General features: G+C 44.0%; 1 protein-coding gene across 1 annotated transcript; it reads left to right on the plus strand.

Moving 5' to 3' along the window:
* The first annotated feature begins 826 nt into the window (after positions 1-826).
* On the plus strand, positions 827-23,173 carry SNAPC1 (small nuclear RNA activating complex polypeptide 1). The gene is made up of 10 exons (XM_054970200.1): positions 827-977; positions 2,608-2,767; positions 4,298-4,438; positions 8,443-8,550; positions 12,455-12,613; positions 14,694-14,762; positions 16,040-16,102; positions 18,835-18,979; positions 20,228-20,350; positions 22,683-23,173. Exons 1-10 carry the CDS (start codon positions 850-852, stop codon positions 22,715-22,717), a joined length of 1,131 nt encoding a protein of 376 aa, XP_054826175.1. The 5' UTR covers positions 827-849; the 3' UTR covers positions 22,718-23,173.
* The last annotated feature ends 965 nt before the right edge of the window (positions 23,174-24,138 follow it).

The raw sequence follows: 24,138 nt of genomic DNA on the forward strand, positions 1-24,138 counted from the left end.
TGGCATTTCTCAACCCCAGAGTTAGTAAAATTGTAAGCAATCTCCGGGGGAAAAAAATACTGCTGTGCTGAAAATAGACTTTTAAAAACAAATTCCAAACAATGTATTGTCGAAGGCTTTCACGGCCGGAGAACGATGGTTGTTGTGGGTTTTCCGGGCTGTATTGCCGTGGTCTTGGCATTGTAGTTCCTGACGTTTCGCCAGCAACTGTGGCTGGCATCTTCAGAGGTGTAGCACCAAAAGACAGAGATCTCTCAGTCACACTGTGACACTGAGAGATCTCTGTCTTTTGGTGCTACACCTCTGAAGATGCCAGCCACAGCTGCTGGCGCAACGTCAGGAACTACAATGCCAAGACCACGGCAATACAGCCTGGAAAACCCACAACAACCAAAATTCCAAACAGCTTTTAATTACAATTGCAAAATCTAAATTTGTAATTTAAATTGCAAAAAATTACAAATCCCTTAAAATACGGCGGGGGGGTCCCGTACTAAACAGCGCCCATTGACCAAAGTTTTTTTTTTGCCACTTTAATCATTGTCCGAGGCGGAACTCAAGCAGCAGTTCGATAGGAGAAAAAATCAACGAGGGCGGAACAATCAGCCAAATTATGGCTTTGGTTGGCTGAAATAGCCTACTCCCGCCCCCTCTTGCACAGTCGGAGTTTTTCTTAAAAGGGCATCTAACCAACGCGGCTTTTCTTCAAAGGTATCTACTGGAGATCTCTCCTTCCTGCTTTGGCATTTCACGGGTTAATAGGTTTAGCTTGGTTGGGGAGTCCCGTCTCACGCATGCGCAGTCGAGGAGCGGGGCTATAGACGGGAACTGGGAGCAGAGGGGAATGCGATGGACGGCTGGCCCGGCTTGAAAACGGACTGCGAGGCGCTCCTCAGCGCCTTCCAGGAGGCTGACAGCGTCCGCTTCGAAGACTTTGCTTCGTTGTGGCGGCAGCGCCGCTTCCACACCATCTTCTAGTGAGTGGAGCCTCGTGGCTTTGGGGTTGCCAGCCTCCAGGCAGGTTCTGGAGATCTCCCGGAATCACAGCTGCTCTCCAGGTGACAGAGATCAGCTCTTCTGGAGAACATGGATGCTTTGGAGGGTGGGCTGTATGGCATCACAACCCGTTGAGGTCCCTCTCCTCCGAAACCCTGTCCTCTCCAGGCTTCACCTCACAAATCTCTGGGAATTTCCCAACTGGGAGTTGGCAACCTTGCTGGAGCCCAGCTTTGGGCTGAGGGGAGGGGAGCTGTTTGCCTGGCCGGCTGCGAGGCGTGTGCAGAGTGTCCCCTTCCTTTGGGTATGGAGCCTTCCTGAATTCATGGTGCTTCTATGTCAAATAGTGCCCCTTGAGCCCAGCCGCCCATCTCTAATAAGCTAATGTGGTGTCTTTGTTACACTTGGACCTGGGTTCAAATCCCCATCTTGTCATGAAGGTTGCTGCAGGGAGAGTCACTGGAACAGCCCCTGTTTATGAGCCTAGCCTAGGCTGGCTCAGCTCCAGGTTGAGAACTTCTTAGAGATTTTGAGGGTGGAATCTGGGGAAGGGAAGAGAAGGAAAGGGTCTCAGCAGGGTATAATGCCATAGAGCCTACCCTTCAAAGCAATTATTTTCTCCAGGGGAAATAATCTCTATAGCTTGGAGATCAGTTGTCATTCTAGATCTCCAGCCGCTACCTGGAGGTAGGCAATACTAGCCTAGCCTACCTTGCAAGGTTGTTGTATGAAAGGCATAACCATAGGCATTGGTCTGAGCTTCTTCAAGAGATTTTGGGGCACATTCCGAGTCCCTGGTAAAGCGAAATGGTAGTCAGGCCAACATCCATCCATCCATTCATAATATGCCTGTGAGGACCCATTTTTTAAACTTGGTAGTGGGTGAGTTTTCTTCAGGGATGTTTTGCTAACGTGACTGATTTTGCAGTCTTCTACAGAACCTCACTTTCTAGCAGCACAGTTTGAAAATCACTGATTTATTTTGGTCCATTTCACCACATACTGCTGCTTTCTACATCGGCATGAATTGCATCCGTATCAGTAGCTTGGTCTTTTTTTCTCTCCCACGGCCCCTGATGCTTCAAGCAAGTAAAAATAAGAATTGTACGGTGGCAACAATTGCAGTGACTTGATGGGATGTTGCAGTGGGGTGCAGTGTTTAAAGTATCAGGCGAAGGAGGACCTGAGAAACCCAGGTTCAAACTCCTGCTCTGCCACAGACTCTTGCTGGTGACCTTGGGCCAGTCACACACTCTTAACCTAACTTACCTCGCAGGTTTGTTGTGGGGATAAAATGGAGGCAAAGAAAACAACGTTACAAATTCAGTTCCCGTTGGGGTGAAAGGAGGATATAAATGAAGTAAATAAATAGACAGTGTTGATGTATCTTCATGACTGTGGAGTTGACCAATCCACCCAGTCACATAGAGAGCCTTTAGTAGTCACTTTGTAATAATCTTGTAACATTTCACCATCCCTAATGCTTCTTCCCAGTGGCTGGTTTGTCGTCCCTTTTCCTTTTCTGTCACTGATTTTTGTATCATTAATCTTTAATATTTGTTATATATAATCTATGAGATTGACAAATGATGTGTTTTTTGTTTTCTCTAGTGGCAAAATAAGAGCTCTGGAGCAGAATAAGTTCACCAAAGAGGCTTTGGAGCTTGTTTGGCCATATTTCTTGCCTCCTTACACTTTCCAGATCCGAGTTGGTGCTCTTTATCTTCTCTATGGGTTGTACAATGTGCAACTTTGTCAGCCAAAACAAAAGGTAAATTCAGCTTGAACATGTTTGCCTCTCGTTCCTTTTCTCTTCCGTTCCCCACCTCCTCCAAAATGCCTGTAATTTTATTCTGTTTTAGGGATTTAAAATAAAGCAGGTGTATGGCAGTAGTTAAGTGGTAAGAAGGTAGATGGCGAGTACAGGAAGTTCTGTGTTCAGATCTTGCCTTTGTTGTGACTTATTGCTCACAATGCTACATCCATGCAAGAGTTCTCTTTCTCGCTGAGCTTTCTAGATAGATGGCCGCAAGAATAGAGTTGGTATGAAATGGTTCTGTACCAAGAATAGGAAATGTTTTCAGCTAGCAAGTAAAGTGAGCTTCTTGTTTCTTCCCACTTCCTGAACAGCTTTGGAATCCGTTAATGCTTTGATGCCCATATGGTGCTTTTTTGTGTATGCATCCACTAATCTAGTTACTGAGATGTAGATGTGTGTGCACAAATTTTTGTGCCTGCGTGCACCCCCTCTTTCACTGTTTGTATATTTGTAATTGCTGCCTTTAGGTTGTATAATTCTTAGGAGGTGCCTGCGTGCTCCCCCCCTTTACTGTTTTGTGTCAGTGAGCACTTTTGTGATGTATTTACTGGGATGGTTGTTGTAATACTCACATCTTGATTACTTCAGTATTTGGATTATTTTGTATATACACATTATAACTATATTTTTGATAATTTGAGTGTTCTTAATGTGTATTCATTGAGTTTTCACTTCACAGCCATACTTTCTTTCTTATCAAACCTAAACTTATTTCTCTTCTTTAACAATGTAAAATGTGTCATTTATAACCAGGGCTTTTTTTTTCCAGCGGGAACGTGGCGGAACGGAGTTCGGGCACCTCTTAAAAATGGTCACATGGCTGGTGGCCCCGTCCCCTGATCTCCAGACAGAAGTTTAAATTGCCCTTGGCAACCATTTCCGCCGAGGGCAATTTAAACTTTAAAAAACTCCCCCTCTTGCTCCAGATGAACCAAAGTGACGTCATTGTGTGGTCTTGAGTTCCACCAATGAGTTCCACCACCTCTTTTCCCAGAAAAAAAGCTCTGTTTATAACTAACCATATAGATTTATACTAATGGGCATATTCATGGAATTTAAAGTTATAAATGCCTGAACAGATCATCACCCAAATTTCTTAGTTTTTTCATTAGAAAAAGCCTGGGGGGCAGAAAAAATGAGGCTATTTCCAAATTGTTCTGGGTTTTTTTTGGGGGGGGGTGGGATTGGGTTCACATCTCTTGTTCTTCCGAGAACTTAACCATTTCTATGAAGAAATGTATCTGAAGAAGGGAGCTCTGACCCGTGAAAGCTTCTACCCTGAAAATCTTGTTGGTCTCTGAGGTGCCACTGGACTCAAATCTTGCATTTCTCTGAAGAGGCCTTAGTTTTCGGTATTAATTACTGCTGCTGGGCTTTGCCTCTTTCACCTGGTTGGTGATACTGGCTGTTCTTAGCTCCATTGTATTTAGATTATATTTCTCTCCTGAACCTGAAGAAATCTCTGTGTGATTCCTATTCCAGATCAGAGTTGCGCTCAAAGATTGGCCTGAAGTCCTGAACTTCCAGCAGGAGCTGTTAAACGCACAGCATTATGACGCAGCGTATATTTTCAGGAAGCTCCGAATGGACAAAGCGTTCTACTTCACAGCGATGCCGAAACTCGTAAGTCACCAAACCTTTTGACAATCCTGTTAAATCACTTTAAATTCCTTTTGCAGAATAGGGAAAGCAATACCGGCTCAGTTTGATCTTGAATTCTTGTCACGTGCAGCCCTTGATGTGTAATAAAAATGAACTCTTAAAAATTCCAGCTTAAACATGCACTCTAGTACCTCCTTCCATGACCAGACATGTGGCTTTGGCTTGGCTGAATTTACTCCCAACTGTACTTCATCTGCATAGATCCATCTGAGTATTCTCTGTGCCCCATATTGTACTAATTTCAGACATTATGAGGGAGGCGTGGGGTTTTCAACTTCCTGTTTCTCTTACAATACTAATGTGGGAACTGAAATAAGTGGTCATACTTGCTCTCACGTTATTAAGGCTTATGAATATGGCAATATCATAAGCCCCTCTGCTCATGTGTTTAAAACACAGACAAGCTGCCTGGCTAGGCAGGAGATGGAAAAGTAGTGGAATGTGAGCGGTGAAGTGAGACTAAGAGCCAAGCCACAAGTGACGCCTGACCCAGGTTGGACACTTGTCAGCTTCCCTCAAGTTTTGATGGGAAATGTAGGCGTCCTGGCTTTACAGCTTGGCTCTCCATTACAGCTGCAAGACCAGAATGCCTACATTTCCCATCAAAACTTGAGGGAAGCTGACAAGTGTCCAACCTGGGTCAGGCGTCACTTGTAGCTTGGCTCTAACTTAGCCCTACACCCTGGAGTTTGTGCATAACCTTAGAACAAGGGAGGTCTCGAGAAGCACTTGAATGCATCCATTCACACACCCTGCCAATTCTATCCTTTACCCACTCGCCTATTATAGCCTCACCCATCCAGCCATCGTGAGTCATCAAATAATCATTTTACACCTATAGTTCCTCTCAGGAAGACATAACCAAACCTTCCTAGTTCATTGCCCCACCTTGGAGGCAACTCGCCAGCCTTATTGTCTCACCCTGGAAACAGTTTCTCAGTCCTTTGTCCCACCCTGGGAAGAACCATGAAGGCATTGTTTTCGGGCAGAGACTCAGTCCTGCTTTACAGCATGTTACACAGTATATATGACTGCCATGTGCTCTGTGTGTGTGTGTGTGTGTGTGTGTGTGTTTGTTTGTTCTGGACCCTCCACACACCCTCAGATGGCATGTCTGAGCCCTTTGCCATGAAGTACTGGTCACTGAAGCTGCTCTCCCTCGGACACTCTCAGTCTTCTGGACCTGGTAACTATAAAACCAACTCTGCAACTCTCTCCAACTTTCCTCCCCGTTTTTTTTTCTAGTTAGCTCTGTGTGTTTGCTGTGTGTTTTGTGTGCAATTGATCTGTAGTATTTTAAATAAAAACTCCTTTTTGATTGAACGTCTCTGCCTGCTTATTGAAAGGGTTCTCTAGAGGAAGGGATCCTTGTATACAAAGGCGCAAAAGATCCCAGTTACCCCCTCTTGCAAGCTTCTAGAGGATGATCATAACATGATGAAAGAAATAAGGATTGCAGCTAGACGAAATAACTGTGTAGTAATAGGTGATTTCAATGACCCACACATTGCGCAGCTATGGGTTGCCCGTGTGGTGGCTCAGAGCCAGAAGACTTGTGTCACTATTTACTACACTTCCCACTCTACACATCCCCCAGAAAGAAATATTTAAGTCCAATCCTAGCTAGTTTAGGTTTCAGACAAGATAACGAAAACATTATTGCTGCATTAGCAGACGTGGACCCAGAGACCTCGTACAGGGTTTCTCTTTTTGCCCTTGCAGCAGGGAAAATCCGAGAGAAGCACAGGGCTGTCCGTAGGCTATAGTGTAATTCCTATAGTGTTTTATCAGGTTTGTACTGTATATTTTACCTGCATCGTTGCTCATATTTTTGTTACGGTTTATTGTTTGTAATGGCCTTTGGCCTAATGCAATAAACCTTACCTACACGTTGATTGGGTCTACGTGTGTTCAAGTTGGGAGAAAGAGACTGAGTTTCTAGACACTCTCAATGACCGTGCTATGGAGCAGATGGTTGCAGAACCTACCAGGGGGGAGGCGATCCTGGACTTGGTCCTAAGTAATGCCCAAGATCTGGTAAGAAGTGTAAAAGTGGTCACTTGGGAACAGTGACCATAATGTTATTGAGTTCAGCATTTGTATAAATAGGGAGTTTCCCCAAAAGACCAACACAAACACTTTTAACTTGAATAAGGGTAACTTCTCTGAGATGAGGGGGCATGTGAAGAAGAAACTGAAAGGAAAGGTTAAAAGGGTCAAACCCATTGGGGAAGATGTATTGTTGAAGGCTTTCACGGCTGGAGAACGATGGTTGTTGTGGGTTTTCCGGGCTGTATTGCCGTGGTCATCCAAGACCACGGCAATACAGCCCGGAAAACCCACAACAACCACCCTTGGGGAAGATTGGAGACTATTTAAAACTACAATCCTAGAAGCTCAGATAAATATATATACCACAGGTTAGGAAAGGCACAAATAGGTATTTAGAAAGGCCTTCATGGTTAACAAGGTAAAGGAAGCTATAAAAGGTAAGAAGGTTTCCTTTAAAAGGTGGAAAGCTAGTTGGAGTGAGTTATATAAAGGGGAATGCAGGCTGTGGCACAGAAAATGCAAGTCTGTGATCAGACAGGCAAAAAGGGACTATGAGGAACACATTGCAAAAAACATAAAGACCAACAATAAACATTTCTTCAAATATATTAGAAGCAGGAAACCAGCCAGGGAAATGGCCGAGAAGCTAAATGCATTTTTTGCCTGTCTTCACTGTAGAAGATGAGAGGTGTTTGCCCACTCCAGAACTGCTGATTTCGGAAGGAGTGTTGAAAGACCTGAGTCAGATTCAGGTGACAACAGAGGAGGTCCTATGACTGATAGACAATTTAAAAACTAACAAATCACCAGGCCCGGATGGCATACATCCAAGAGTTCTGAAAGAACTCAAACGTGAACTTGTGGATCTCCTTAACCTTTCATTAACATCTGCCTCCGTTCCTGAGGACTGGAAGGCAGCTTATGTCACCCCCATCTTTAAAAAGGGTTCCAGAGGAGATCCAGGAAATACAGGCCAGTCAGTCTAACGTCAATATCAGGTAAGGTAAGTTGGTGGAAACCGTTATTAAAGAAAGAATTAGTAGGAATATTGATGAACAAAAGCTATTGAGGAAAACTCAGCATGGATTCTGTAAGGGAAGATCTTGTCTCACGAACTGGTTAGAGTTCTTTGAGGGAGTGAACAGACATGTGGACAAGGGGGAACCAATAGATGTTGTCTACCTGGACTTCCAGAAAACTTTTGATAAAGTTCTTCATCAAAGGCTGCTAAGTAAGCTCAATAGTCATGGGGTAAAAGGACAAGTCCTATCGTGGATCAAAAACTGGCTAATGAATAGGAAACAGAGTGAGTAAAAATGGGCAATATTCATAGTGGAGGGTGGTAAGCACTGGGGTACTGCAGGGCTCAGTATTAGGTCTGGTGCTTTTTAACTTGTTCATTAATGATCTGGAGTTGGGAGTAAGCTGTCAAGTGTCTAAGTTTGCGGATGACACTAAACTCTTCAGGGTGGTGAGAACCAGGGAGGATTGTGAGGCACTCCAAAGGGATCTGTCGAGGCTGGGCGAGTGGGCGTCAACGTGGCAAATGAGGTTCAGCGTGGCCAAGTGCAAAGTAATGCACATTGGGGCCAAAATCCCAAATATAAATACACAATGATGGAGAGGGCTTCTAGTGTGCCTTCCCCACTGGCAGACCTCCTGATGACACCTGGCTTTTTGGCCACTGTGTGACACAGAGTGTTGGACTGGATGGGCCGTTGGCCTGATCCAACATGGCTTCTCTTACGTTCTTAAACATATACTTTCTTGCTCTGTTAACAGAAACCATTCTGGACATTTAAAAATGTCTCAAATGCCAGCGCCTTCTCAACTTTCCACTTTGGTGGCATCCCGGTTGATTTGTTTATCTCTCATTTTTTTTACAACCCTGACCTGCAACTATTTTTCTTTAGCTTTCATTTAGGGCTAAAAAGGTCGAGCGGGATAAAGCTGAGATAAAGAAGGAATTTAAGGATCCAAGCGACAGAGTTGCTATGCTTGCTACCGACGACGTCTTAGAGGTACGGCAATTGTTCTTCTGCATTGTGGCTGTCGTAAGACAGCATCTGCTCATTTCGTCACCCTGGAATCTCATGTGCGCTTGTGCTAATAAAAATATATAGTGTGGGTTAATGTATTTACATATTGTGATGACAGCTTTGTATGTTAAGGCTGCAAAAAATGTCTTTTATTCAAGCCACTTATCTTTAATCAGGGTACCTACAGACTGCATAGGTTGTAGCTCCTAGTTTTCCCGTGTTGGAATGTAGTTGTTTGTAAAATGTGCGGGGAAAAGGGGACCTTGTCAGCAGAACTGCCTTCTGCAAGCATGCGACATTGGCTGGTGCAGGCACAAGATTCTGACCCCCAAAGCATGTGTAGGACATTAGGCGTGTCCATGGGCTTTTATGTTCCCTTGTCTTCCCTCTTGTGTGAATTCTTAGCTTGTATCTTGTTACATGTGCTTCAATGTTTATCATAGTTGATGCTAAGGGATGACAGTCCATGGCAGATAGATCCCCAAACCTCTCACAGCAAGTACTCCAGGGTCTTGGATGAAAAGGTTTTATTATAGATATCCATTAAGTTCACAGGTACATCCAAAGATGTATGTTGGCAGGAATGACAATACAAACATATGCACTTTGATATAAGGAGCTTGATTCCCCCCTCCCCTTGGGAGATAAGAAATTAGGCACGAAAATCTCACAATCTCATGAGAACATAAAAGCTTTGTCTGGGCAGAGAAAGGTAAAAGATTACAAGGAATTCAACTCCCTCTGTCTCTTGGGAAGAGACACAGGACAGCTGCAAGGCCAACCAGCAAACTCCAGCGATAGCAGGCTCAGCATTATTACCTTCATTTTCAGGCAGGCCAAATATGGCATGAATATAATGGTTGCAGTAATATGAGCATAATATGAGAGCATACAGGTAGGTACACAGTGTGATCAAATCAGTACAAAGAATACATGAATGGCGTGGATGAATGGTATGCAGACATGACACTAAGCAGTGTTTGAGACCCAGACTTAGAAGTCCAGCTGCACGCTGCCGTGATTAGGGCATCGGGATTGGTTCATCTGCTCTGGACTGCTGACAGAGAAGAGTGCTGTAGGAGAGCTCCCATTCATTCTGAAAACTAGTGCATCGTTTGCCAGGATTGTATTTCTCTTTGGATACTTGTTAAAATTCACAGTCCCGGAAGCAAGCGTTGACCTGCAATTTCTTCTGTCTCGGTTCCTTGGCAACATTGTGCAAGTCAGAGAAAAGAGAACGCTGAGCAATGTCGCCTGACGTAAATGCAATACAGTTAATGAACGAAGAGCAGAATGCTGCTCCTTCAATTCTGCTTACGTCCCGTTTCTTGAATTCGAACATATTTATTGGCTGGTTCTCAGTGCTGGACTGCTACATACCTACAGGATAAGGGCATTCCTGCATCTTTTTCATCTAACCCGTCTCTATGTCCTCATTTAGAATTTAAAACACAATGATAAACCCGTCTATTTTGGGTAACTGGGTTAACTAGCTAAGTAATTTAGAATATTCACTAGGGAATAACCTTTCCTACATCAGTGGCGAGTGTACAAGTCATGACTACAGTAGGAAGTACCAAAGGAGTCCTCTTTTGGAAGGAAATCGTCTTACGGGGCAACGAAGATGATTGGGGAGTTGGAACACCTTGAGAAAAGAGATCTCTGAGGAGGGACAAGATAGAGCTTTATAAAATTATGAATGAGGTAGAGAGAGTGGACAGATAGTGATTCCGCACACGTTGGATAATGCACTTCCAATCCTCTTTATAGATCATTTGGAATGGATTTTTTCGTGTGCGGAACAAAAAATCCACCTAAAACGATTGATAAAGTGCATTGAAAGTGCATTATCCAACGTGTGCGGAATCAGAACTTTTTCTCCCTCTCCCATAATACTAGAACGCGAGGGTATCCAATGAAGCCGAAGTGCGGGCAGTAGATTCAGGATGGACAAAAGGAAATACTTTTTTATACAGTGAATGATTAAAATGTGGAATTCACAGCCAGAGGATGTAGTGATATCCACAGGCATAGATGGCATTAAAAGGAAACTAGACAGATTCATGGAATATAGGTGTATCAGTGGCTACTGGCCATGGTGACAAAAGGGATCCTCCATATACAGAGGCAGTAAATCTCTGAATACCAGTACCAGGAGGCAACTTCAGGGGAAGGCCTCAGCCTCTGTGCCCTATTGCTGACCCTCCATAGCAACCAGTTGGCCCCTGTGTGAGACAGGATGCAGGAATAGATGGACCACTGGTCTGATCTAGCAGAGCTCTTCGTATGTTCTTACCATCGTTGTTCTATGCTTTGGCACTGTCCTGGCTTGCCTACTGCAGCCTTTGGAAACAGTTCCAGAACTTAGGATGTTAACTGAGCATTGCCCTGGGGTATACGTTTCCCATTCCTAAAGTATTTTGTTGGCTTGCAGCGTGTTTCTCCGCACAGTGCAAACATGATTTATTTGCTTCATTTATAATGTGTCTCCTGCCGGGATTTGAGGTGGATTGCAACTAAAAACGATGCTGTTGTTTTTACAAACAGTAAACAAAATGAGAGAACCCTGCAATAAAAATGCAGACCGTAAAGCAAGATCAGAGGACAATGCAGTGAAATGTTATATCCAGTGATCAACGTAACAAGAACGGATCACAAGATTAGAGAATAACACCTTCCCCTGAGATGTCAGAGAGAGACACTTTCAGCCCTGGGACCGGCATATATTTGGGACTGTCTCTCCCTGTATGTTCCCCAGAGGGCATTATGCTCAGCAGACCAATATCTGCAGGTGGTCCCTGGCCCCAAGGATGTTCGCTTGGCCTCAACCGGGGCCAGAGCCTTTTCAGCTCTGGCTCTGGCTTGGTGGAATGCTCTCCCAGTTGAGACCCAGGCCCTGCCAGACTTATTACAGTTCCGCTGGGCCAGTAAAACGGTGATGTTCTGCCAGGCCTATGAGAGTGGTCGAGGAGCTGGCAAACTATCCTGTTTTGATCCACTCCACTGCCTAATGAGATCTGTTGTGCCTGCCCAGAATATGTATTGGAAGGGCTCATTTCGAAAGGGAACGCACAGGAACGCAGTTCCGGCAGTTCCCCAAAGAGATCACGTGTCAGGTGGCCACACCCACCTGACTCGGCCATTTTGGGCCCCTTTTTGGCCATTCTCAACCTGTTTTTGCCATTTTGGGCCCAATTTCGGCCCTGAATGGCCAGGATTGGGTCCAAAACAGCCAGGATAGGTGATGTCAGGGGGTGGGGCATATGGAAATCAGTTATGCTAATGACACACTTCCAGAGATGGCAAGGGGTGTGGCATATGCTAATGAGTTATGCTAATGAGTTCCTCCAGCTATATTCTCCGAAATGACCCCTGTGTATTGGTATTTTATTGTTTTGTGATTTTAAACCTTATTGTATTTATTGTGTGTGTGTGTGTGTGTGTGTGTGTGTGTGTGTGTGTGTGTGTGTGTGTGTGTATATATATATATATACACACACACACATACACACACACACACACACACACACACACACAATTGAAATTGTGGTTTTATGATGTTGTGACCTGCCCTGAGCCTGCCCAGGGGAAGGGTGGGATAAATAAATATTTATTTATTTATTTAAGCAAGCAAGCTAGAGCAGGCAAAAATGGGCTTGATAGACCAACAGTTTGACTCGGTATAAGGTAACTTCGTGTATCATTGTGAACAATAAGACCTAAACAGCAGTTGAATGTAGACTCTTAATCTGGGTATTCGCCGTAACGTGATGCATTTATTGACAGTTGCTGAATTCCGCGTGCTCCAATTCTCAGGAGCAGAGAGTGTTCTAAGATTGCTGAGCATGGGTACGTGACCTGCTTTACCATTTCCCCCCCCTTTAAGGAACTTGCAAATGTTCATAAACACTACCAAAAAATGAAGTGCCTGATTTCCGCAGACAAATCCCACCCCGACAAGGCTCTCGATCTGATAAAAGATGACTTCATAGTCAGTTTCAAGAATATGATCCTGGAGCATCAGCAGCGGAAGCAGGACAAGCTGGTAGGTGACTTGGGTGTGTTTTTTTGTGTGTTGTCTTGACAGCGTATTGTGGTTGTTGGGAAGCCGTTTCACACTTTGAAGTCTTTATTGCTCACACATCTACATATGTGGACCTTCTCAGTTGTCTGGAACTCTTCTCTCCAGTGAGATTAGCTTGTTCTCTTTCGTTGCTATCTTTCACCAGCGAGTGAAGACTGTTTAGTTTAATTTGAGGTTCCCTCAATGATCGTGTTCCCTTCTTCCTGCCTAATGTTGTAATTGCTGCTTTTAAGTTTTGGTATGTGTTTGGTATGTGTTTAATGTTGTAATTGCTGCTTTTAAGTTTTGGTATGTGTCTGGTTTTAATTGTTTTAATGATGTGTTTTTGTTGGTTTTTATGATGTGGATTTTATTGGGTAAATTTTAATTTCTTGACTGCCTTGGTGGCCCTTATGAGGGCAGAAAGGTGTGGGGTATATATTTGTTAAATAAATGTGTGGTCTGCCTTGCTCATAAAGTCTTGGAATGAGTAACACTGCAGAACTATAAGGTAAGTTGTCTTGGAATGCAAAGGAAGTAACTGTATTCAGCAGATTTTAAAAATCGCTTCTTTTCTTTATCCAAGGAGCTCAGTATGGCATATGTGGATCTCCCAGTCTCTGTTTCATCCTTATACCATCCCTGTGAGCTAGGTTAGGCTGTGAAAGAATGACTGACTCACCAAAGGTCAACCAGTGAGTTTCATGGCAGAGTGGTAGTTTGAATCCAGGTCTCCCTGATTGCCTTATGCAACCATCCTATCCTAAAGTGGCTTAGCCATAACCACCAAAAATCTGTTGAAAGGGGCCTTACAATGCTTCTAAAAAGATGCTCAGCCTTTGGTGAGTTTCCAGGTGAAATCTTCCACAGTAAGAAGGATCAGCAGAGAGATGAATGCTTGCACAATTTCAGTCGTAAGAGCCGAAGGCTTCATTCATGCCATCCATTACTACAGATGGAAGAAACCTCTGCGGACAGAGCTGTGGAGAGCCAGTTTGGTGTAGTGGTTAAGAGCGGCAGGACTCTAATCTGGAGAGCCGGGTTTGATTCCCCACTCCTCCACTTGAAGCCAGCTGGGTGACCTTGGGTTAGTCACAGCTCTTTTAGAGCTCTCTCAACCCCACCCACCTCACAGGGTGTTTTGTTGTGGGGATATTAGTAACATACTTTGTAAACCGCTCTGAGTGGGTGTTAAGTCATCTTGAAGGGCAGTATATAAATTTATTTATTTTATTTATTTATTCTATCGTATTTATATTCCGAATTTATTTATATCGGTTGTTGTTGTTGTTATTATTATATGTGTGTATCAGAATTCACATGTACAGAACGTACTTTAGGATGAATGCAAATGTGTGTCAGGTTTACTGGAGTCCTTGAGGGTGGGGTAATGTATGAGTGACGACTATTGCTGTGCATAATTTATAAGCATATTGATTTATTCATTCAAGTAGTTATATCCCAGCTTTCTTGTAGCTCAGGGCAGGATAGTAGGAATCTCACTAGGCCATGAAGTCCCGAATTTGAACATGGTGGTCGTTAATTTTATTTATTTATTTACTGCATTTCTAGACCGCCCTCCCCGTCAGGGTGGTGTAACAACATACAATTTGCAATATACAATTTAAAACCAATAAAAACATTATAAATAAACATTAAAACACTATTCCATATACAATAAAAATTTCTCAAATTGGCGGATATAAATATTAAAATGCAGCGTTTTAGGCGCAGCGCTTGGCTCTTACATCATGACAAAGCTGAATCTATGGAGGAGGAAGAATCAAGTTTTCAGAAGAAGGACATCCATTTTCAACCCGTTTCCATGTAGATACCTACTTCTGGTATCTGCTCCTGTTTAGGGTTCCCCCCATGAACGGCACTAATGTCTGCAATGGAGGGGGAGGGGCTGTGGCTCAGTGGTTAGAGAATCTGTTTCGCCTGGAGAAGGTCCCGGGGTCAGTCCCCGTCATCTCCATCTGATTCAGTCATGTGTTCAATGCCTCTTGGTGTGTGAGCATCTCTAGACTTCGTGTTTACGACCTTATGCCTGATCTTCCAGGAACCGTCCTTAACGAGCGCGAGTGAAGAAGCAAGAAATGAAAATGAAGGATCTTCTCAAGACGCGGAAGTAAGGAAGCTCCCGGTGTCATTCCTGGCATCAAGGGGCGTAAGAGCTAGCAGTCCCATCACCAGCTGGGTCACCTGAGCTGCCCATAACCAGATGGTCTTAGTCACTGGAAGACTGAACCATCATAAACATAGGGGAGCACAATTGTGTGGTCAGGTTTCAAAGGAAGCGTGTCTGGTGCAGAACAAGCTTGCTACTGCAACATCATCATAAATTGTCTCTTTCCATATGTCTCTGTGCACCAACTGTGGTCTCCGGGCATCCATCTGTTGGGGATACCACCTCTTAGGTTGGCCAGTCTGGCATCAACCATTGTCCAGGCCTTTTCCGTACTGGCCCCTGCTCTCGGGAATGGAGGGGAGCTCCCCCCCCCCTTGAAGATCTTTGCCTCTTTATCAGGGCTTTGGAGGGGGTTTGAACTGCAGGCTGAGAGGGGTGGGGGGGGAGAGAAAGTACATTGAGGTTATTTTAGTTTGGTTTTAGATGTAAATGTTTTTAATCTACTATTGTAAGCCTTCTTGACCCACAAAGAAAGACGGGGTTAAAATGTTTTAATACAAAATCAATAATGAAAAAACACCCTTACCATCATTCCTAGTTTAACTCTGCAGGATGCATGAACAGGAGTGCCAAAGGTATTTGTGAACAAATTGGTACTTAGCCCTGTCAGTTCAACTCCTGCTCAGTTCTGGAAGGTAGCCATGTAGATGACACACCTGTCCTTTGGTCTGCTTCTGTCCTGGAAGCACTTTTAAGTTCTGGAGTACTGAAATGCTAATCTTTCAGAAACTCTATAAGGCAGAAAACTATTCTAGTGTGCTTTGTTAACTAATATTCTTTTCTGCGGCAGAGCAGATTGCTGTGCATTTTTATCTGCCTGCAATTTTTATGTGATTCCCAGGCTTTTATAAGCTGGGGTGGGGACTAGAGTGTTTTTTAATTATTGTATTAGGTTGTGATTTTATGGAATATTACATTTTTGTGCTGTTCTTAACCACTGTCATCGTGAAACACTTCGAGATGTGTTAACTGAAGAGAAGCGGTATAAAAATCGAATGAATGAATGGCACTGCCTCTGTATCAGGAGCTGAATGGACCTGGTTTAGGGTGCAGCGGTTCCGGCTGCAGAAACGAAGAGCAGTCGTATTCAGCCACTTCAGTTGAATCTCAGCTCTGAGCTTTGCTTTGCCGTGTGAGAAGAGGGATTATTTGCCAGTCGAAGAAGAATCTGCAAAACTGAGTGCAAGCTTTTCTAACTTTATTCTTATTTTCTTCAGGGAACCGAAAGGGCCAAAACATTAGCCAGCATCAAAGCCAAGTCTTACTCTATGGTTGCTCAGGTGCGTGTACAGAGTCTCTGTGGGTTGGGAACTTCGGCGCCGTTGTGATTGTGTGGTTTAAAGTTCGTGCAGCGGTCAGGAAGTGAACTCTTCTGTCCCAAAATAATTGCTAGATTATCCCTTTAGTTGTCGTCTCTGTTCACTTTTCCTGCTTTTCGACTGTTTCGTATGATGAAGAATTCTGGAAACTAAAAAGCTCACAGGCTCTTCTGCCAGCAAAAAGTTAGTGTCGTGAAGTAACTAGTTATCCTTGAACAGCTGGATTCTTTAAAAAATGTCTACCTCTAGGATCTCTACCTCTAGATCTCGGAAGCGAAGGAGGGTTGGCCTTGGTTAGTAATTGGATGGGAGATCTCCCAATGAATACCAGGGTTACAGAGGCAGGCAATGGCAAACCGCCTCTGGTAGTCCCTTGCCGTGAAAACCTTGCCAGGGGTTTCCATAAGTCAGCTATGACTTGATGGCACTCTCCACAACCACCACCACTTCCAGGTGAGGGAGGACCCTGTGCACTCACAGCCTAGCTAGATGTTACAAACTATGCAAGTTCACCACGGGGACTGGCAGCTATACTATACTAGCAGCTATGTAGCTGCTAGTATTTGGTGCCGATGTGTGAGTAAATGTGCAGCAGGACCTGGATCGGGGCTGCTATGTTGTAGAAGGAGGAATGCCTGCCTTCTCCCCTGTGCTGTTTTCCGTGGCTGAAACAGCCTGGAGGCTGCAGGGTGAGGGCTATTACACTGAATGAAGTAGGGGGATAGTGTTTGGGAATTCCCTGCATTTTGCAGGGAGTTGGACTAGATGACCCTAGAGCAGCGGTCCCCAACCCCCGGGTCGTGGACCGGTATCGGTCCATGGCCTGTTAGTGACCGGGCCGCACAGGAGATGAGTGGCGGGCGAGCGCAGAGCCAGCTCCAGGGAGCAGTCTAGTTGCAGGAAAACAAGCTCAGGGCTCCCTCTGATTCTGCATTGTGGTGAGTTGTATAATTATTTCTTTATATATTATAATGTAATAATAGAAATAAATTGCACAATCGTATCATCCCAAAACCATCCCCCCCCCCCGCCCCCAGTCCATGGAAAAATTGTCTTCCATGAAACCGGTCCCTGGTTCCAAAAAGTCGGGAACTGCTGCCCTAGACGTCCCTTCCAACCCTGTGATTCTGTGAATGCTTACTTGTGCTGACTCACCACAGAGAAAATAATACTCCCACCTCCCCCCACCCTGGATGGTTTCAGTTGCCGAAAAACAGTACAGAAGAGAAAAGCAGGAATTCCTCCTTCTCCCCCATGGCACTTCCAATTCAAATTGAGCCCCGCTGTGCATTTACTCTTGAGTTGCCACCAGGAATGAGCAGCTTGAGTACACCTGCAAGCCTGATACACAGATCTAACCAGCTCTTATTTCCATTTAATTCTAAGGATGCTGTTGACCTACAGAACTGGTGCCTGGGGTCAGTAATGAACTAGATGAGGATGAGTTTCTGTGGGTTAGGAGACAGGCTAACCAGTGACGTGAGATCTCTCATGTCTCAGGTGGGGTTACACTCCCCTTGAAAAGTCAGCTACACAGCCATGTGGCTCGGAGTGTGTTTTCCCAGCTTTTGCTGGTGCATCAGTTGTGTCCATTCCTGGCCTGGCTCAGTCAGATTTAGCCACAGTGATCCATGCCTTAGTTACAGCCATACTGGACTATTACAATATGCTTTACTCGGAGCTACCCTTCAAGAATGTTTGGAAGCTGCCACAAATCCAGAATGCTGCAGCTAGACTGCTGATCAGGGCCAGCTGCCTGAACATGTGTCCCCGAAATTACAACTACTACACTGGCTACTGTTTCACTTCAGTTCAGGGTGTTTAAAGGCCTCCATGGCTTGGGCCCAGGGTATCTGGAGGACCAGCTCCTCCTAGATGTTCCTGCCTAGGAGTTAAGATCACAGGGAGTGGCCCTCCCGCCTGTCCCATCAACCGAAGAAACTTGGATGGTGGATTCACAAGAGAGGGCCTTTTTGGTAGCAGCCCCACGATTTTGGAACAATCTCCCCATAATCCCTCACTGTCTTCAGGAGGCAGCTGAAGGCTTTTAAAATTTTTTAAGATGCCTTTTATTTAGCCACTTTTTAATGTATTGATAGTTTTTAACTGCATTTTTAATGTATTATGTTTGTTTCTATTTTATATTGTAAACTGTCTTGAGCTCCTCTAGCTGGAAAGGTGGCTAATAAATGTATTAAATAAAATAGATAAAATAAGTCTCTGTAGAGAACTCATGCAGTTGTAATGTCTGCTCAGCCGTTGGATAAAGTTTTTATTTATTTATTTAAAACATGTAAGGCGCCCCAAGGCAGTGAACAATAAAAACATTAAAACCAGTTAAAAACACACATCGATATATACAAAATAGTTAAGAACACATGAACAAAAATGGTCTCCAGCCATGATAAATAATTCAATTTAAGGAAGAGTCAGTGAGAGTTAATGAGTGCTTTTCTCTAGTGTATTTGAAATCCTTATCAGTCACTTGTATAGAATTTAATTTCCAACCTTGTATTTGGCTGCATTGGTAATTATACTATTAAAGGAATACAGCATATGGTCACTTAAAGGTTGAAGGATTTAAATGGTTGAATGTTCTGTTTTGTCATAACATTGTTACTTTGTGAATGCATTTTTCAGAACTAGTTTTCCCGTTACTTACGTTTTTACTTGTCTGGATTTAAAACTTTCAGGTTTCCAAATCAAGACGGCATCGTCAAGTTACTCTAGAGTCTTCTGTACCGCGGTCGGAACACGGAGTAACTAAATCGCCTAAGGCTAAAGGAACCAGTACCAGGTCTCAGCCAGTGAGGAAGAAAGTCTCTCTAAGAAACAGAGGTAGCCTCTAGCGCTGGATTCCTTCTGTAAAGGTGTACTTCTTAATATAGGAAATATAGAAAAGTGAAGGCCTGGGAAAAAGTTGCTTTTCTGCCCTCCCCCCCTTTTTTCCATTAGAAAAGATTTGGAAAATTCTGGAGCACGTTAGGAAAAATTCCTATGGAAATGCTTCCTTTGTTTGTAATGGGTGAAATCTGTTGGGTGTGTGTGTGTGTGTGTGTGTGTGTGTGTGTGTGTGTGTGAGAGAGAGAGAGAGAGAGAGAGAGAGTTTCCCAGGGTGTGGAATGCTGATGGAGGGAGGCTTCACTGTATCCTGAGGCGGTTCTTTTGCATATGGATTGGTGCTTGATGTGCTAATCTTCTCTGCAGGGCTATTGTTGGGTATAGAGTGTTTTGTTAGCCTGGTGTTTTTCAGGACTGGAAACCATGCCCTATTCATTCTTAAAGTCTCTTCTTTCCTGTTGAAATTGTGCTTATGCTTATGAATTTCAATGGCTTCCCTATGTAGTCTGACAAAGTAGTTGGAAGTGTTGTCAAGTATTTTAGTGTCCTGGAATAGGATACTGTGTCCTGTTTAAGTTAGGCTATGTTCAGCCACTGCTGATTTTTCAGGATGGCCAAGTCTGCAGTGTCTTTCATGTTCTTTTATTCTTGTCTGGATGCTACGCTTTGTGGTCCCGATGTAAACTTGTCCACAGCTGCAGCGTATACGGTATACTCCTGCAGAGGTGAGGGGGTCTCTACTGTCTTTTGCTGAATGTAGCATCTGTGGTATTCTTCTGGTGGGTCTGAATACTGTTTGTAAGCCGTGCTTTTTCATAAGCTTTCCCATCTGATCAGTGATTCCGTTGATATATGGCAAAAACACTTTTCCTGTGGGAGACTGTTTTTCCTTAGTTGTTTGATTTATCCTTGGTTTACTTGCTCTTGTATTCAGACCCACCAGAACAAATACGAGAGAGGGGGAGGGGGAGAGGGAGGGGGAGACTGACCCAAGGTCACCCAGCTGGCTTCAAGCGGAGGAGTGGGGAATCAAACCTGGCTTTCCAGATTAGGGTCCTGCCACTCTTAACCACTACACCAAACTGGCTGTACACATATCTAAGTGTTTTAACTGCTGTATATAGACCATGCAGGCTGCTAGTAGTTGGACAGTATCATGCAAAATTGATGGGCGTTACCATCCCCTGACTTGAGTATGGACCTGAAGTGGAAATAATTTCTTTTAATTTGCTGTTGTCTTTGCAGAAACATCGCAAGCGGTAAAGAAGGAAGGTGTTGTTGCGAGTTTGAGCATGCCTGTAATTGCAGAGGATGACAATGAAGAAGAGGAGGATGAGGATGAAGAAATAGATCATTCGAGTGATGAAGGTATGTTGCAAGGGTATCTTTGCACGCAACAGAAGTGTTGGAGGTGGAAGAATACAAACTGTCCTACAGCTGGATTACATTCCGGGGGGGGGGGGCTCCTGGAACTGCATAGAGAGTGCAAGTTAGTTGGATTTGTGTAACACATAAAGCGGAGATTTGGTTTGAGATTTGTGCAGCAGCGCCCTCCATGTGTCTCTTTGCAGGAACGCTTTTAGTTGCAACAGGAACAGATCTTACAGTTAATTCTCTGGTTCCAACCTTAGATCAATAGCTATATTTTACACACACAGCTGGACCAGTACAAATTGAGCCGTATGCAGCAAAGCGTTTGTTCACTTTCAGCAAGGAGACCAACCCCCGATGACTTGATTTTAATTTTTCTTCTCGCTTTCTGAGAACGCATCACCTCAGCTAGGATTATGTTGGGCTTTGAGTCTCCTAGTTGTAGTGGAGAGACAAACACCCACATGAATTGATTTTAACTATGCTAGAATGTGTGTCAGCAGCTAATAGAACAGCTTTCAGCTTATGTTTATGAGAAACCTGCCAATAGTGAAGTCTCCCTGGATTGCTCTTTGTAGACACAACAGCTGCACATAGTGGCTTTTTCCTTTGATTATTGGCATTTGCCCAATATGGGGCATTCGCTGCCTGAGACCAAGTTAGACCATAGGGCCATCTAGACCCATATTCTCTCTTCTGACTGGCAGCAACTTTCCCCATCTCTCAGGCAGGTGTTTTCTTAAAAATAAAACATTAACAATAACAACTTAATGCCACACTCAGAGTGGTTTACGAAGTGTGTCATTATTATCCTCACAGCAATCATCCTGTGACGTGGGTGGGGCTGAGAGAGCTCTGAGAGAGCTGTGACTGACCCAAGGTCACCCAGCTGGCTTCATGCGGAGGAGTGGGAAATCAAACCCAGTTTTCCAGGTTAGAGCCCTGCCGCTCTTAACCACTACACCAGACTGAGAGTTAAGCTACAAGAGACGAATTACACGAAGAGGAGCAGTTAAGCGGGAAGCTGAGTTTTAAAAGATCAGAAGGCTTTGTCAATTTCCCCTCTCTATAGATGGCTGCTCAGAATGTTTGTTTATTTCCTCTTTGCCTCTTAGAAGGGGAGGTGAAACTGACAGAGCCTTCTGGAGGCAAAGAGGAAATTAACAAACCCTCTGAGCAGCTATCTCCCTGGCTCTGTAGAGAGGGGAAATTGACAAAGCCTTCTGATCTCTTTTAAAACTCAGCTTCCTGGCTAACATTGCGACTCCCTTCATGTGCTCCTCCTCATGTAATTAGTCTCTTGTAGCTTGGCTGTGAGGAATCGAAATTGGATGTCACCAGGGGTTAAACCTGGAACACCTATGCGTGGAAATTCTGCTTTATTGCAGAGTTTTGGGCCTTCCATTAACCCCTCTGTCTAAGTGAGGTTCCAAGTGCTTTGTCCAGAAAATGATGTGCTCTGAGCCTGTGTGAGGGGACGGCGGGGTACAAATGCGAATAAATAAAATAAGTCTTGTTCACCCCCCCATCCCCTGGGCCAGTTGTGTAGAAGCAGAATATTCACTTCCTACTTCACTGAATCATAACTCCTCTGCCATTCCATACCCAGCTCTCAGACGATAATCGTTCTTGAATGGCATCTTGTGCAAATTACGGTCTTCTGCCTCTTAGCTACTGCTTCTACTGGAGAAAGTACATTTGAGGAGTGGAGAGAACAGATGAAAAACCTTTTCTTTTATGAATGAAGACTGACTTCATTCAGTGTTTGATATGAAAGTGCTGTATGGCGGAGTTCATTTGTCCTCACAAGAACTCTCCAGGGAAGGTGTTCTTCATGAATAAGAGTTACTGGCTGGAAAGCCAGAAGGGCATGGATCTCCCCCCTCCCCCCCCAGTACAGCATATCAATCTCCTGTTTGAATTTAAACTCTTAGGATGTTTATCAGCAGTGACCTCTTACTGGGATGAACTTCTGTTTGTTCTCTGTGTATGTTGTTTGCAGATGGTAACTGGGTGATCACGTTCTTAAAACTATTAAGAAATCTACCTTGTTCAGGAATCACTTGCATATCCCTCCTGCTCAGTGTGGTATAGTGTGTGTATCAGTATACCAATTGTGGTGTTGTGGTTAGAGTGTCACTAGGGCCATGGAAGCTTGCTTGATGACCTTGGTCCAGTCACACGCTCATCCTACCCTAGCATGCAGGGTGGTTGTGAGGATAAAGCGATATACTCTGCTTTGGGTATCCTATGGGGAGAAAGGCAGGTTTCTGTAAAGTCAAGTAAATTGCTATGCCAACTTCTGTCACTTTATTCTCTTGTTTTTCAGATTTCATCCCCGTTAAGAGGAAAAGGACCATTTAAGGAGTTATCCAAGCACAAATAGTTTGACTGAACTGTGAATGCAGCCAGTGGAAGGGGCAGAGACAGTGGCCCCGTGCCATCTTACAAACAGCGTATGCCAATTCCCAAGTGACAAGGCACAAAGCAAAAATGAACTCTGTGGAAAAAGAGCTTAAATTAAAGAACACATGCTGTGTGTGTTCTGCAGTGCAGGGCACACATAGGGTTGTTCTTCAGAGACATTTTGTGCTTTTCCACCTTTATAAATGCTGACAAGCTATCCTTAAGTATGTATTTATGTAAATACTTCAGGTACTTCCTATTTAAAGTACATTTTTGGTAGAAAGCTCTTTTTAAAAATCCTTGTGTGTGTTACATGGAATTGTACTTGAATGTTTGTCATCACAGCGTAGTGATTTTTTTCAATACCAGTGAATATGTAAAGTATACTGAATTAAATTATTACTTTTTTTGCAACTTTGTATGTGTCCATCTTGTCCTTCCTTACATAGTAGTGGAAAAGAGCAAGAGTCCAGTTGCACCTATAAGACTAACAAAACTTGTGGTAGGGTATGAGCTTTTGTGAGTAATAGTTCGCTTCAGATATCTGAAGGTATCTGAAGAAGTGACCTGTGACTCATGAAATCTCACCCCCTACCACATATTTTGTTAGTCTTATAGGTGCTACTGGACTCTTGCTCTTTTCCACTGCCACAGACACACTAACATGGTTAACCATCTTGCCTCCATAGCTATGGTTGTGATTAGGGATTTCCACAGTGGGATTGGTTAGTAGCCCTATCTTTTTAAAAATCTCTTTGAATGACGCATCTGTGGACCTGACACATGGAAGGGTGTGGCCTTGCACCTTTGTTCTTCCACAAAAGTGCTCCCTTCCAAAAGATAGGTGGAAGAGGCAATTAACCTTTCACTCTCCGTGGCTTTTATCCTTTTGCTCAGGTCAATAGAGAGCCTATCTCTAGCAGAAGCTTTCTGTGCTAGAGGAAAGTTGTGCACAGAGTTGAACGGGACAGAGAGACAGTTTGGTGTCATGGTCAAGAGCGGCAGGACTCTAATCTGGAGAGCCAGGTTTGAGTCCCCACTCCTCCGTTTGAAGCCAGCTGGGTGACCTTGGCTCAGTCACAGCTCTCTCAGAGCTCTCTCAGCCCTACCCACCTCATAGGGTGATTGTCGTGGGGATAATAATAGCATACTTTGTAAACCGCTCTGAGTGGGTGTTAAGTTGTCCTGAAGAGCTGTATATAAATCGAATGTTTTTATTATTATAAACTGATGGTTGTGCTGTGTGGCTCTTAACGGCTGCTTATGTCAAGAATTTAATAAGCACATGGGCGAGTTTGTTAAAATGAATTTACAAGTGGAGCAGCCTGGCTTCGGGTTTCCTGGAGGAGCTGTATGCTGAATGTGTATTTCTCATGCTG

The sequence above is a fragment of the Eublepharis macularius genome, chromosome 2, assembly GCF_028583425.1.
Source record: "Eublepharis macularius isolate TG4126 chromosome 2, MPM_Emac_v1.0, whole genome shotgun sequence".
In the NCBI taxonomy this organism is placed as follows: Eukaryota; Metazoa; Chordata; class Lepidosauria; order Squamata; family Eublepharidae; genus Eublepharis; species Eublepharis macularius.

Bases quoted from the DNA above. Each gene is read 5' to 3' on its own strand.
- SNAPC1 (XM_054970200.1), top strand. From the start codon at position 850: ATGGACGGCTGGCCCGGCTTGAAAACGGACTGCGAGGCGCTCCTCAGC. The intron at 12,614-14,693 runs GTAGGTGACTTG...CTGATCTTCCAG, and splicing joins AGCGGAAGCAGGACAAGCTG to GAACCGTCCTTAACGAGCGC. The intron at 20,351-22,682 runs GTATGTTGCAAG...CTTGTTTTTCAG, and splicing joins AGATCATTCGAGTGATGAAG to ATTTCATCCCCGTTAAGAGG.